General features: G+C 61.4%; 3 protein-coding genes across 6 annotated transcripts in view; 1 reads left to right on the forward strand and 2 right to left on the reverse strand.

Annotated features, from left to right (window-relative positions):
- Positions 1–91: 91 nt before the first annotated feature.
- Positions 92–1,801, reverse strand: MARVELD1 (MARVEL domain containing 1). Its single transcript, XM_039709414.1, has one exon. It carries the CDS (start codon positions 1,381–1,383, stop codon positions 856–858), a length of 528 nt encoding a protein of 175 aa, XP_039565348.1. The 5' UTR covers positions 1,384–1,801; the 3' UTR covers positions 92–855.
- AVPI1 (arginine vasopressin induced 1) lies at positions 1,164–4,428 on the forward strand. 4 transcript variants are annotated; one of them, XM_039709409.1, is made up of 3 exons: positions 1,164–1,302; positions 2,291–2,582; positions 2,663–2,810. In XM_039709409.1, exons 2-3 carry the CDS (start codon positions 2,302–2,304, stop codon positions 2,721–2,723), a joined length of 342 nt encoding a protein of 113 aa, XP_039565343.1. In that variant the 5' UTR covers positions 1,164–1,302; positions 2,291–2,301; the 3' UTR covers positions 2,724–2,810. The 4 variants fall into 4 exon arrangements, with proteins under 4 accessions (XP_039565343.1, XP_039565342.1, XP_039565341.1 ...); XM_039709408.1 differs by having other exon boundaries at positions 1,167–1,302; positions 2,231–2,582; XM_039709407.1 differs by lacking the exon at positions 1,164–1,302 and having other exon boundaries at positions 1,809–2,586; positions 2,663–4,428.
- Positions 4,429–4,900: 472 nt separating this feature from the next.
- PI4K2A (phosphatidylinositol 4-kinase type 2 alpha) overlaps positions 4,901–10,747 on the reverse strand; it is a 6,710-nt gene continuing 863 nt past the window's right edge. Inside the window, exons 2-10 of the mRNA XM_039709055.1 lie at positions 10,545–10,745; positions 7,852–8,052; positions 7,475–7,606; positions 7,237–7,390; positions 6,593–6,654; positions 6,071–6,170; positions 5,680–5,813; positions 5,329–5,388; positions 4,901–5,207 (exon numbers count right to left, since the gene is read on the reverse strand). Coding sequence (XP_039564989.1) covers positions 5,046–5,207; positions 5,329–5,388; positions 5,680–5,813; positions 6,071–6,170; positions 6,593–6,654; positions 7,237–7,390; positions 7,475–7,606; positions 7,852–8,052; positions 10,545–10,745 — 1,206 coding nt within the window. The 3' untranslated portion in view covers positions 4,901–5,045. The remainder of the gene's footprint in view (positions 5,208–5,328; positions 5,389–5,679; positions 5,814–6,070; positions 6,171–6,592; positions 6,655–7,236; positions 7,391–7,474; positions 7,607–7,851; positions 8,053–10,544; positions 10,746–10,747) is intronic.

Below are 10,747 nucleotides of genomic sequence, written 5' to 3' on the forward strand. Positions count from 1 at the left end.
CCTGAGCATGCAGCATCTGCAAGACCAGGGGCAGGGGATTTTGGCTTGAGTCCTAGGGGGGGCTCCCAAAGATTGGTGGGTCACAGAACAGGTTACAGCTCCACTTGTCCTTCCTCTCTCTCCACAGCAATGGAGGCCTTGCTGCCCTTCTCAGTCTCCAAACTGGACTGGGGTGATGCTGGATGTGGCTGTGCAGTACCTGGGTGTCTCCACACCCCTTGAGTGCAGGGCAGGGAGGCACTGAGCCCTTTGCAGCTCCAATAAGATAAAGGATGTTTTCAGGCCAGACAGAAGGAGGGGCCCAGGCTGGGGAAGCCAAGTTCAGAGACTCCCTTAGGGAATTGTGGAGGCGCCATGCAGCTGGAATGACAACACAGAGCTGCCAGCAGGTCAGGGGGGTTTATGCCCATCCAACTCCACTAGGCACTGCTGCCCCCAGCTCAGCTCCCACAGGCATCCCCCCTCTACCCCAGGGAATAGTCAGCACCCACCTGAGCATGCAGCATCTGCAAGACCAGGGGCAGGGGATTTTGGCTTGAGTCCTAGGGGGGGCTCCCAAAGATTGGTGTCCCTCTTAGGGGCTCTCCATTTGGCTCCTTCCACTTGCAGTACCTACGTCTGTCAAGGGCTGGGAGAAGGGCCTGTGCAGTGGCTGGGTGTCCACGCTGCCTCGGTGCGCTGCCGGGGAAGCTGTGCTCCGCGAAGGCCTCTGTCTGTCCGTCCGTCTGTGCAGGAGTCTCTGGAGGAATTGCAGTGCAGTCAGCCAGGAGGGGATGGGGCGGCAGGGTCGTTTCATCCCAAAGGCAGGCTGTGTTCTGTCTGCGGCTGAGAAGGGGAGCCGAGTGGCACGGGGTCTCAGATGATGTCTCGCTGGTCCTGGCAACGCCGCAACAGGCAATAGAGCCCGGAGAAGAGGTACAGGCAGGCAGTGATGCCCCCGCAGATGGAGGCGCTCAGGTAGGCACTGTACAGGCAGTGCTGGCTGTAGCCCGGCAGGTTGCAGAAGCTTCTCTGCTTGGCCTTGTGACCCATGATGCCAGTGGCAGCTGCGTAGAGCCCCACACCCAGTGCCAGGTCGTGCACCAGGTTGGTGAGGAGCCAGCGGGAGCCCAGCCAGGGCACCAGCTCCCAGCGCCCCAGCAGGCTCAGCCCGAAGAGGGCCAGGGTGAGGAGCCAGATGAGGACGGCGGCAAACAGAGCGAAGTGGGCCGCCCCCTCGTACTTGTGAGCCGCTACCGTCACCCAGAAGGCAGCGCCCAGAGCCAGCTGCCCCAGGCGCAGGAGGCCCAGCGGGCTCCGCAGGTAGGCGCGGTGGAGGCTGAGAGAGCCGCGGGCCGGCGGCCCCGGCGGCGGCGGCACTGTCGGGGGAGCCGTGCGGGCCATGGCGCGGCCCTGCCTACTCCGGCGCGGCTCGGGCGGGACTCGGGGCCCCGGCAGCGACTTCCTCCCTGACTGCTGCCAAACATCTGGCACTTAGCGGTCCTCCCCGCGCGGGGCCTCTCCCCTCTCTTCCCCGCCCCGCCGCACCTCCCGCCAGCCCATCGGACAGCCGAGGGCTGCGTCGGGCGGGGATCGCCGCGCCCCTCCCGTCCCGCTGCCGCCGGGGCGGGCCGCAAGGCGGGGCGCGAGGGGCGGCGGGAGGACGGGGAAGACAGCGACCGATGCCGGCGGCACCCGGGGACAGCGCTCCGGGACCCCGAGCGGCGGCCGGCGGGGGGCGCGCGCCGGGGTTCCCCTTACGTCACCGGGATTCCCCTCGGAGCGCAGAGCCCCGCCCTGGGGCGAGGCCGCGCACCCCGCCCGTGACGTCATCTGCGCCACGTGGCCTCCCAGCGAAGGGGGCAGCCGCGCCCCTCGGCGCCGATTGGCCGTGGCAGGGGGAGGCGGGCGGGGATTGGCGGGGGCGGGGCCGGCGCGCACGGTGAATGAATGGGGCGCGCGGCTGTGGCGGGAGCCCGGCGCGGCGGCGCGCAGCGGGCCCGGGAGCGCAGCGGGCAGCAGGCGGAGCCGCCAGGTCTGTGCGAGGGGCCGCTGCGTGCGGGACAGCGCCGGAGCGAAAGTGGGTCACGGCGGGGCCCAGCGCCCCAGGCGGGGCGGGACCGGACTTGCGTGCCCCGGCCCGAGCCGGGGCGTCTCCCGCGTTCCCGGGCGGCCACGCCTGTGCGGCTGGCCCCCTGCCCGGCGTCCCGGACCGCCCTTCCCCCGACGCCTCCCCTTCCTCACTGGGCAGCCGCGCCGGATCCCGGGGGAGGTGGACCGGAGCCTGACGCCGACTGTTCGGTGCCCGCAGCGGTCAGGACCATGGGCACTCCGGCCTCGGTGGTGAGCGACTCTCCGGGACGGGCAGCGCCCTCAGCCCGCGCCCGTAAGCGGGCCACGGCCAACATCTTCCAGGGCGTGGGGCTGCGAGAGCTGCGGAGCCTGTTCCGGAGCGGCGGGGCCGAGCGGCCCGAGGAGCGCGCCCGCCTCGTCTGGCGGTACGCGGGCCAGCGGCGCATGGCGCGGGCCCTGCGGCGGCTGCGGCGGCGACGAGCCCAGCCCGGCGGCGGGATGGCAGCGCTTCGGCGCTTCCAACACCTTCGGTAGGTACGGCCCGCGGCGGCGGGGCAGCCGGGGGGAGTGCGGCCGGGCTAGGCCGCTAACACACACCTCTTGCCCGTAGGATCGCGGAGAAGAAGCTGGAGGGTGACTGCGGGGCCGAGACGGGCTCGGGCTCCATGTAGCAGCGCTGAGAGGCTGGAGAGCGGCTCCCCAAGGTCCCTAAGTGTACCGGGCGGGTGCAATGAATGGTTAATAAAGGGTAGACAGTGGTGGTGGGTGAGGCTCTGGTTGTGTCCTGCTCATCCCTGAGTAGCAGAGCCATGGTCCAGGCTGTTGTACAGCACCTAGTGCAAGGGGAACAGCCCCACATCAGAGGTCAGGTTGGAACAGACCTGTGGGTCCTCTATTCCAGCCTCCCTGCCTCCCAGCATCCTAGAGCAGATGTCACAGGATCACAGCCAGATGGTTCTTGAATATCTCTTGTGAGGGAGACTCTCTGGGCCAATCTGTTCCAGTGCACAATCACAAATTAACGGCCCTGGCACAGTCACAGGGACAGCTGAAGAACAAGCTACATGCTGCCCTTCATGAGAAGGAACACTAGGAAGAGAGAACACAGATTCTCCAGGAAAAGATTTCTCTGCTGGAAGACCAGCTGGCCACGCTGGAAGAGTGTAGCACCCAGGAGAACGGAGCAGTCATGGGGGACATGCTGAAGCTGGAGGAGCTGAAGCAGGAGGTACTCAGCCTCGCTGCCAAAAGAACAAAACTCCAAGCCATGGTCCTGTGGCTGAAGGAGGAGAAGCAGCTACAGGGAGCAGACTTGCAGTCTGAATGTGGCCACTTTGAGGAGGAGAAGCAGCAGCTGGGCAGCCTCATCTCCAGCCTCTAGAGCTCCCTCTCCAAGAGCCACTGGGCCCAGGAGAGACTGGAGCAGGATCTGCAGACAGAATGCCAGGAGACAGCTTGGGCAGCTGGTTGCCCTCAAAGTCCAGCATGAGCAGACAGGAAAGGAACTCTGTCCTGCAGCAGCTCCAGCAGTTGCAGGCAGCCAGTGCATCCCTGTACAGGTACACATGGATACCAGCCATGGGCTGAGGAACCCCGACCTGCTCTAGGGTGCTGCAGAGGCACAGATGTAGCCAGCTCAATGGCAGCTCTGTTATTCAGACCGTTGCATGGTTTAAATACATTACATACATTTCTACAGTGCATTAGAACAATACATTTTGGGTCAGTCAAATGCAGCTGGGCCTGGCTGGGGAGTTGGGATCTCCACTGCTGCCCCCTCTGTGCTTACACAGCCAATGCTGCTCCATTGAAGGAGACAAAGCAGCTGCTCTGCCTTCCCAGGTTCACCTGCCTTCATCCCTCTCACTCCCCAAAGATGGGCTAACAGAACAACAAGACCCAACTCTGACTTTTCCCAGCAGCCTGAGAAGTCACAGCTCAAGGCAAGCAGGTGCAGGCATCAGCCCTGGTGCTGTTTGATACAACACAAGCTCAGCAGCTGCTGGTGAGAGGGGCTCCCTGCCTCCCCAGCCACAGCAGGCCTGTGAGATTGTCAGCTCCAGGGCAGGCAGGAGTCCATGCTGGTCCCCTAGTGCTCCCACCCATGTGGCAGAAGAGCCCCTCCAGCCCTTCCCTGGCAGCCCCTGCCCCTCAGAGGGTCCCTAGGCACAGACAAGGCTGGCACCATGCTGGCTGCACAGCAGCCAGGGAGCTTGCTGGGAGAGGAAAGAAAGTCAAGCGAGAGCAGCTATGGAGACGAGGCAGGAAAATGGACTGGGGCAAAAGGGGAGAGCTCCCATGGGAGAGCTCTGCAAAGCCACCTGCCCTTCACAGGGACAAGCCAGCACTTTCTTTGCCTTAGTGTCTAACTGCACCCAAGCCAGTCGCATGTGTTGTCCCTCTTATGTCCCCTCCTCGAGCTCTAGCCAGAGAACAGCCGTTCATTGTGGTCCCCGCTACGCCAGTGGGCAGCAGGAACTCCCCCTGAGGAAAGCAGCGTGCACGGGGTTGGGGCACTGGAGGGACAGTGGAGTACAGCACACCCTCAGGGAAATGGAGGGAGTATCACCTACTAAAGGCCTTCCCAGCCTGGCAGCTGGCATGGTGGGGAAAAAAGGGCCAGTGGCTGGTGTAAGGGGCTGGACGGATCCTGGCTCAGGTAGCCCGTTCATCCCAGCCCAAGCAGGGGTGCTCAGAACCACATGCAGGCCAAGGAACAGAGGCAGCAGCAGGGTCCCAGCCGTACCACAGTTCCTGGTAGATTCCCACACCTCCCCCTGGCCTCTGCCCCAGGCAGGGCACCAAGCTCCCATGGAGCTGGGGAGGGACCATGCCCATGCTGCCCGGCTCCTCCAGTTCAGCTGCAGGTTCCTCCAGTCGCGTCTGCTCGCTCTACCCTGAAGGTCGAGTCCCAGCCACAGGAGCCAGCAGTGGCCCAGCTCCTCTCGCAGTGCTAGTCCGAGGTGGCCAAGCCCTGCCCGTGGCTCCCACAGCTACCACCATGAGAAGAAAGGCTTCCGGCTCTGGAAGCTCTGCGTGTAGGACTCACTGGCGGAGCGCTGGTGGGAACGCGCCGTTTCCACAATCACAGGTGGCATCTGAACCAGGTGCAGTGGACTCTTCCCATCTTTCAACGCCTGAGTGAGGTTCAGGATCTGTATGGCACAACAGAGCAATGCTGAGCGACACAGAGCATCCACTCCAGCACCCTTCCTGCCACAAAGGGGGGACAAGGCTTCCTACCTCAGCCATCTGTCTTAACTCTGCACAGCTTACCTGGCCTCTCATGACAGCAATCTGCTTGTGGAACTGTCCCCTGTCAAAGCCAGGGTCTTTCTGCAAGAGAGAGAGCAAAGAACACAATGAGATCCACTCTCTGCTTCATGCAGGGAACAAGATGCCTATTCCCCAAGTAAGCCACATCCCCTGTCCTGTCCCATGGGTTTCCTGCTTCTGCCACATTGAATCTTCAGCTTCTGGCAGAAGGATAACCCTGCTGTGTCTCAGCCCAGAAACACTGTCAGGAGCTTGACCATCTCTCTGTCCCTGCAACCTTGACAGGGAGCTCCCCAACACCACTCCCGCTTTTCCTCCTCCCACATCATCTTCACCCCTCCTCCAGCTCACCTTGAAGAGCTCATACAGATCTTCCTCCAGGTCCTTGACAAAGTTGGGGTCTGAGATCTTGGGAAGAATCAGGTCCTTGATCTCCTGTGAAAAGGGGATTTTGGCCTGGGGCAGCCATGCCCAGTAGAACGGATCTGTGGAAGAAAGCAGGAGACATTAGAACTGGGGAAAGCAACACATGGTGCCACGTGCCCCTGGGTGCTAGATTCCCTGCATCTGGGACACAGGGTTCTGCATCTGCCTTCTACAGTCTCTGCTGAGGAGCTGCTTGTGAACCCAGAAGTTGCAGAGGCACAGCCCTAGCCCTCTCCTCTGCAATCCTTGAAAAGGATGCCCAAGCATGGAGTTGTATGGCTTGCCACGGGGCCTTGGCACAGCCTGAGGGACTCACATGCTCTCCAGGAGTCCGGGTGTTTCAAGGGAAAGGCCAAACCATTGTCTATAGCAGCCAGCTTGATGATGGGCTCCTTCACCACCACCCAGTCGCTGTCCTGGAAGGAAGTGAAGCATGTCACAAGGAGGTCCTCCCAGCAGGAGCAGTCCTTCTCGTACTCCCTGCAGCCCCTGGCTACCACAGAGGCACAGCAGCCTCTTGCGTGTAGCATGGCACCTTAAGCACAGGGAAACATAGTCTGCTTTGGGTGGGAAGGGGGACAAAGCTGTTTCCCTCCCAGGTCTCACTCCAAAGTCCAACAACGCCAGTTTTCCCCACAGAGTTCAGCTGCATCCTCATGAAGTCCCACTAGGCCACAAGCCACCAACACAAATGGTAACAAAAGGCCCAGGGGACAAGATCAGGCCTCAACACACTTGGAAACCCAAACCAGATGGGCAATTCCTGTCCTGCCTGCCAGGCTGGCAGCTTCCAGAAGCAGAGTCCCCGTGCTGGCCCTGCCCAGGAGTAGCCACTCACCCGCACGCCCGCGCTGTCCAGGGGACAGTCATACTTGATGAGCCAGTTGTCATTGCCCCGATCTGCAGGGAGATAGAACCAGCTGTGTCAGCACCAGGGCCTCCCTGCACCAGGCTGGGCAGAAGACTATTCCTCCCCTGACCCAGACATTTTAGGCACAAACTCTCAAAGCCCTTAAACTTGCTGCAGGCATGGGGAGCCACATCAAGCCCCTAACAGACAGCCCTAGAGGTCCACGTATCACCAGTTCCCAAGAGAAAGGTCAGCCTGCAAGCCCCAGAGTACAACCTCAATCCCTTCCAGCCTAGCAGAAACTCAAGACCACGGTGTGAAATGGGATATATGGGAGCACAGTTAGTGCTGGATTTCTGGATGTCCCTGCATCCTCACAGTTGGCAAACTTTCACCTGAGCACCATGGTAGATCCAGATCTGCCAGTAAACTGGCCAGCAGCCAGAGCCTCAGGTGGTGAGCAGCCCAGCAGCTGCACTCTGCCTAGAGGCAGATGTCACCTGGCAGCAACCGAGGGGAGAGGAGTTTCGGGTGCAGGGAAAAGTCATCGAGACCCTACCTCCCTCCCCTTTTTCCAGCATGGCAGGACATGGAGGAGCAGGCAGCATGCAGTGGCAGGCAGCTGGGCCTACCTGTGTTCCTGATGATGTAGTCCAGCACCACCAGCCGCTCGAACTGCAGCAGCAGCTGCCGGTTAGTGTTCTCCGGGAGCGGCTCGGCCTCAAACCGCCGCAGCCAGTAGTCTGCATCCTTGTAGCCTTCCACAAAGAGCTGGAAGGAGCCCACCTGACGCAAGGACAGGCTGCATTACAGGAGGCCAGAGAGGCCAGGGAGGTGCTAAGAGGCGGGCGTGGAGGCTGGCAGCCCTACCTTGGGTGGCAGACCAATGCGGTTGAAGCGCTGGCCAACTTTCGGCACCTTCTCCAGGGCCAGCCTCTTTCCTCGGGACTTCACCCTGTCAATGGCACTGTAGTTAAAGGTCTCGCTGGCCAGATACACCACCTGGAGGGACACCAATGAGCACAGTCGGCAGGGGCTGCTGGCAAATCACAGGACTGCCCAAAAAAACCAAGACACAGCATTTCCAGAGCTCTGCCCAGCCCAAGGATCCCCATGGTTTGAGCAGGAACAGTCCTAGTCTAGAGCACTCCACCTCCTAGGTCAGCAGTGACACAAGGTGCAAGCAGAGCTGTGTGGAAGCACACAGAAGCCTCCCCAGAAGAAGCCCCCAGCAGCTGTCCCCTCACCTTTGTGCGGGGAACAATGTTGAGTTCCAGCTTCTGGTCTACCAGGCTGGCACCTGCCTCTGACAGGTAGCCCTGGTTCAGGACAAGGCAGTCTCTCCCAAAGCAGCATGGGCAGCACAACTTCTGCAGCCACTTGGTCCACTTGGGGTTCAGCTGCCCATATGGCTCCTCATTCTTGGGCTTGAAGACGCCAATGATTTTCTGTGAGTGGGAGAGAAGAGGCCTGAGTCCAGGAAGCTGGCAGAGATGGGACACTTTCCTCAGCCCACAGTGGGGATACTAAGGAACAGGTCCAGAACTGCCCCTCATTAGCATAATGACCAGTCTCCTGGGACCAGGCTAAACCTCACAGCTCCTGGGAGGGAGGTAGGCAGAGCTGGGAAGAAGCCCTCTCCAGCCAGTATCCCATCCCACAAGAGCAGAGTGCTGCCCAGAGACCTTTATACCCAACGTGAGTCCCAAAAAACACCAGTGATGATGCAGTCTCCTGGTAAACACATCAGTCTCATTCCCGTGACCTTTGGATGGCGGGGGAGAGCTACTGCTCATGGTTGGTCATTGTGTCCACACAGGAAAGGGCCAAGGATAGCAATCCCTGCCCTGGCTCAAAAATCCACTGAACAGAGCTGATCCCAAACTGACCAGAGGAAAAGGACCATAACAGCTGAGCACCTGCAGGACCCCTGAGGAGCCAGGGCTCTGGGCTGGGGAATCCAGCAGAAGGGCTGCCTCTCTGGATACATTGTGGATGAGAGGGCACAGGCAGCTCCAACTGGCCACCAGCTGGCACCAGCAGCTCCCAGCCCCTCAATCCAGCCTCACACACACACGCCAACCCGACAGTGGGGACAGCAGCATGGGCACCCCACTGCTGCAGAGGGCACAGCAGCCGTGAGTGGGGCACTGAGCCAGCACTGCCACAGCACACAGGTGAGAGAAGGGCTGGGACAGGAGCAAGGCCACCTGTCCCCAAAAGTCAGGCATCCCTGGGGGCATGGCAGGCCCTGCTCTGGAGTGACTCAGCAGCACATGCAACCAGGCCTTCTGCCCATGGCTACTGCCAGCCCTGGCCTGAGTGGGCATCACTTCCCCAAGCTGAGCTCCTGCCAGAATGTGGAAGTAGAACATGAGTCCCAGTGCTTCAGCAGGGAACCTCAATGCCAAAAGCCAGGCCACAGCAAGCAGAACCAAAGCTTTGTCCACCAGGAAGGCAGAAAGGAAGGGCTTGAGGGAAGAGGATCACTTGAGCCATGTCCAGATCACATGGTGGAGCCACTTTCCCCAGGCAGGCAGGAAGGCAATCCCCCACACGGCTGTCACACGACTGTCAGTATATCCAATATCCACCCTCAGATATAAGCCTGCAAAAAGGCCTGTCAGGAGCTCTGGCAGCAAAGCATGGAGCCCTGTGCTGAACCAGTCCAGCAGAACAAGGCCCAGCCAGGCAGGGACAGCACGGAAGCAGAAACCAGAGGCCTGGCAGCACAGCATCCCCTTCCAGGCAGCCCTGACAGGGAAAACAGGTCTGCCTGGTGCCAGCAGCCAGGCAGGGAGCTGGCCAGCACAGAGCAGCACTGGGGTGATCACAACCACTGGGGCTGGGCAGCACAGCCTGGAACAGCTCAGGCCCAGCAGCCTCAAGGGAAATAATCAAAGAAGAAAGCTTTTCCCCCCAATATCTTCCCCCTGCTGCCCACATTATCTACATGCCGCGCTCTCTCCCGTGCCAGCAGTGGGATGTTTTTGGTAACCCTGGGCAACAATCACAGCAACCAGTCACACACCACACTTGCTGGCAGCAGGATAATCTGGGGGACCTGCCACCTGACAGCGCCAGCAGTACACAGACTTTGGCTCCTCACACCATGCTCCAGCAGCCATCCTTGAGTTTGGGTCTCCTGCAGCCAGGCAGTCTCCAGCCTGCAATCCCCAAGCAGCTCATCTGGCTGCCCCCTCCAGGTCTCATTGGGTAAGAGGAGGGAGCTGGGCTGAAGCACAAACGAGTATTTCTCCACACACCATCAGCTGAGCTGGGAACTGACAGCTTCCAGGAACCAGCTTTCACCCAGAGAGGGAAAACTAGGACACGCCAGAGACCACAGAGCTCACTCCTGATTCCCTGGAAGCATCCCAGCCAACACGTGGCAGGGGAGTCACAGGAAACAGCAACAGCTCAAGTAATTGGGCAGGGAGCAGCAGGTCACAAGACAAGCCAGCCCGTGCTGCACACTCATCTGGTCAGTGGCACACAGACAGACAACCAGGTCTACAGGGAACCAGCTGCATGGCAAGGACTTTCTCTCCACCATACCAACCACACAGCCACAAAGACAAAAAAAAACAGTTCAAAAAAACCAGGCCAAAACCAGCTCAGCCCGCAGAGGCACAGCCCTGGGGCTGGAGTCACTGTGTGATGCTGATGCACGGGCCTGCGGGAGGGGGCGACCCTTTCTCTTTGGGCACAACAGGCTGAAGCAGCACTTGGACGCTGCTGCCCCGCACTCCCGCTGCCGGTCCCGCTGTACTTCCCCCGGGGAGGCTCAGACCCGCTCCGGTCGCTCCTACCAGCCCTCCGCGGCCGGTCACTCCCGCCAGCGCCCCGCTCCCGGCCGGTGCCGCCCAGCCCACCGGCCTCCGGAGCGACGGGGGCGGAACCACCCCGGGTGGGCCGCGCGGGGCCAGGCCGAGCTCACCCCCTGCGGGTCCTTCACGAAGTAGCTGCCGCTGGAGCCCTGCGAGATGCGCTCGGGGAAGATGCCGCGCTCGCTGGCCAGCTCGGCCCGCCGCACCACGTCGGCAAACTCGGGATCCTCGGGGAAGTCGTTGCGCTCCCGCTGCGCGGCCGCCGCCGCCGCCGCCGCTGCCGCCGCCGCCGCCTGGGCCTGCGCCTGGGCCT

Source organism: Passer montanus, unplaced genomic scaffold (assembly GCF_014805655.1).
Source record: "Passer montanus isolate IOZ18808 unplaced genomic scaffold, ASM1480565v1 scaffold21, whole genome shotgun sequence".
Classification (NCBI taxonomy): domain Eukaryota; kingdom Metazoa; phylum Chordata; class Aves; order Passeriformes; family Passeridae; genus Passer; species Passer montanus.

Coding starts and splice junctions, on each gene's coding strand:
- AVPI1 (XM_039709406.1), top strand. CDS start 1,930: ATGGGGCGCGCGGCTGTGGCGGGAGCCCGGCGCGGCGGCGCGCAGCGG. Junction 2,583..2,662: donor CGGCGCTTCCAACACCTTCG/GTAGGTACGGCC, acceptor TCTTGCCCGTAG/GATCGCGGAGAAGAAGCTGG.
- MARVELD1 (XM_039709414.1), bottom strand. CDS start 1,383: ATGGCCCGCACGGCTCCCCCGACAGTGCCGCCGCCGCCGGGGCCGCCG.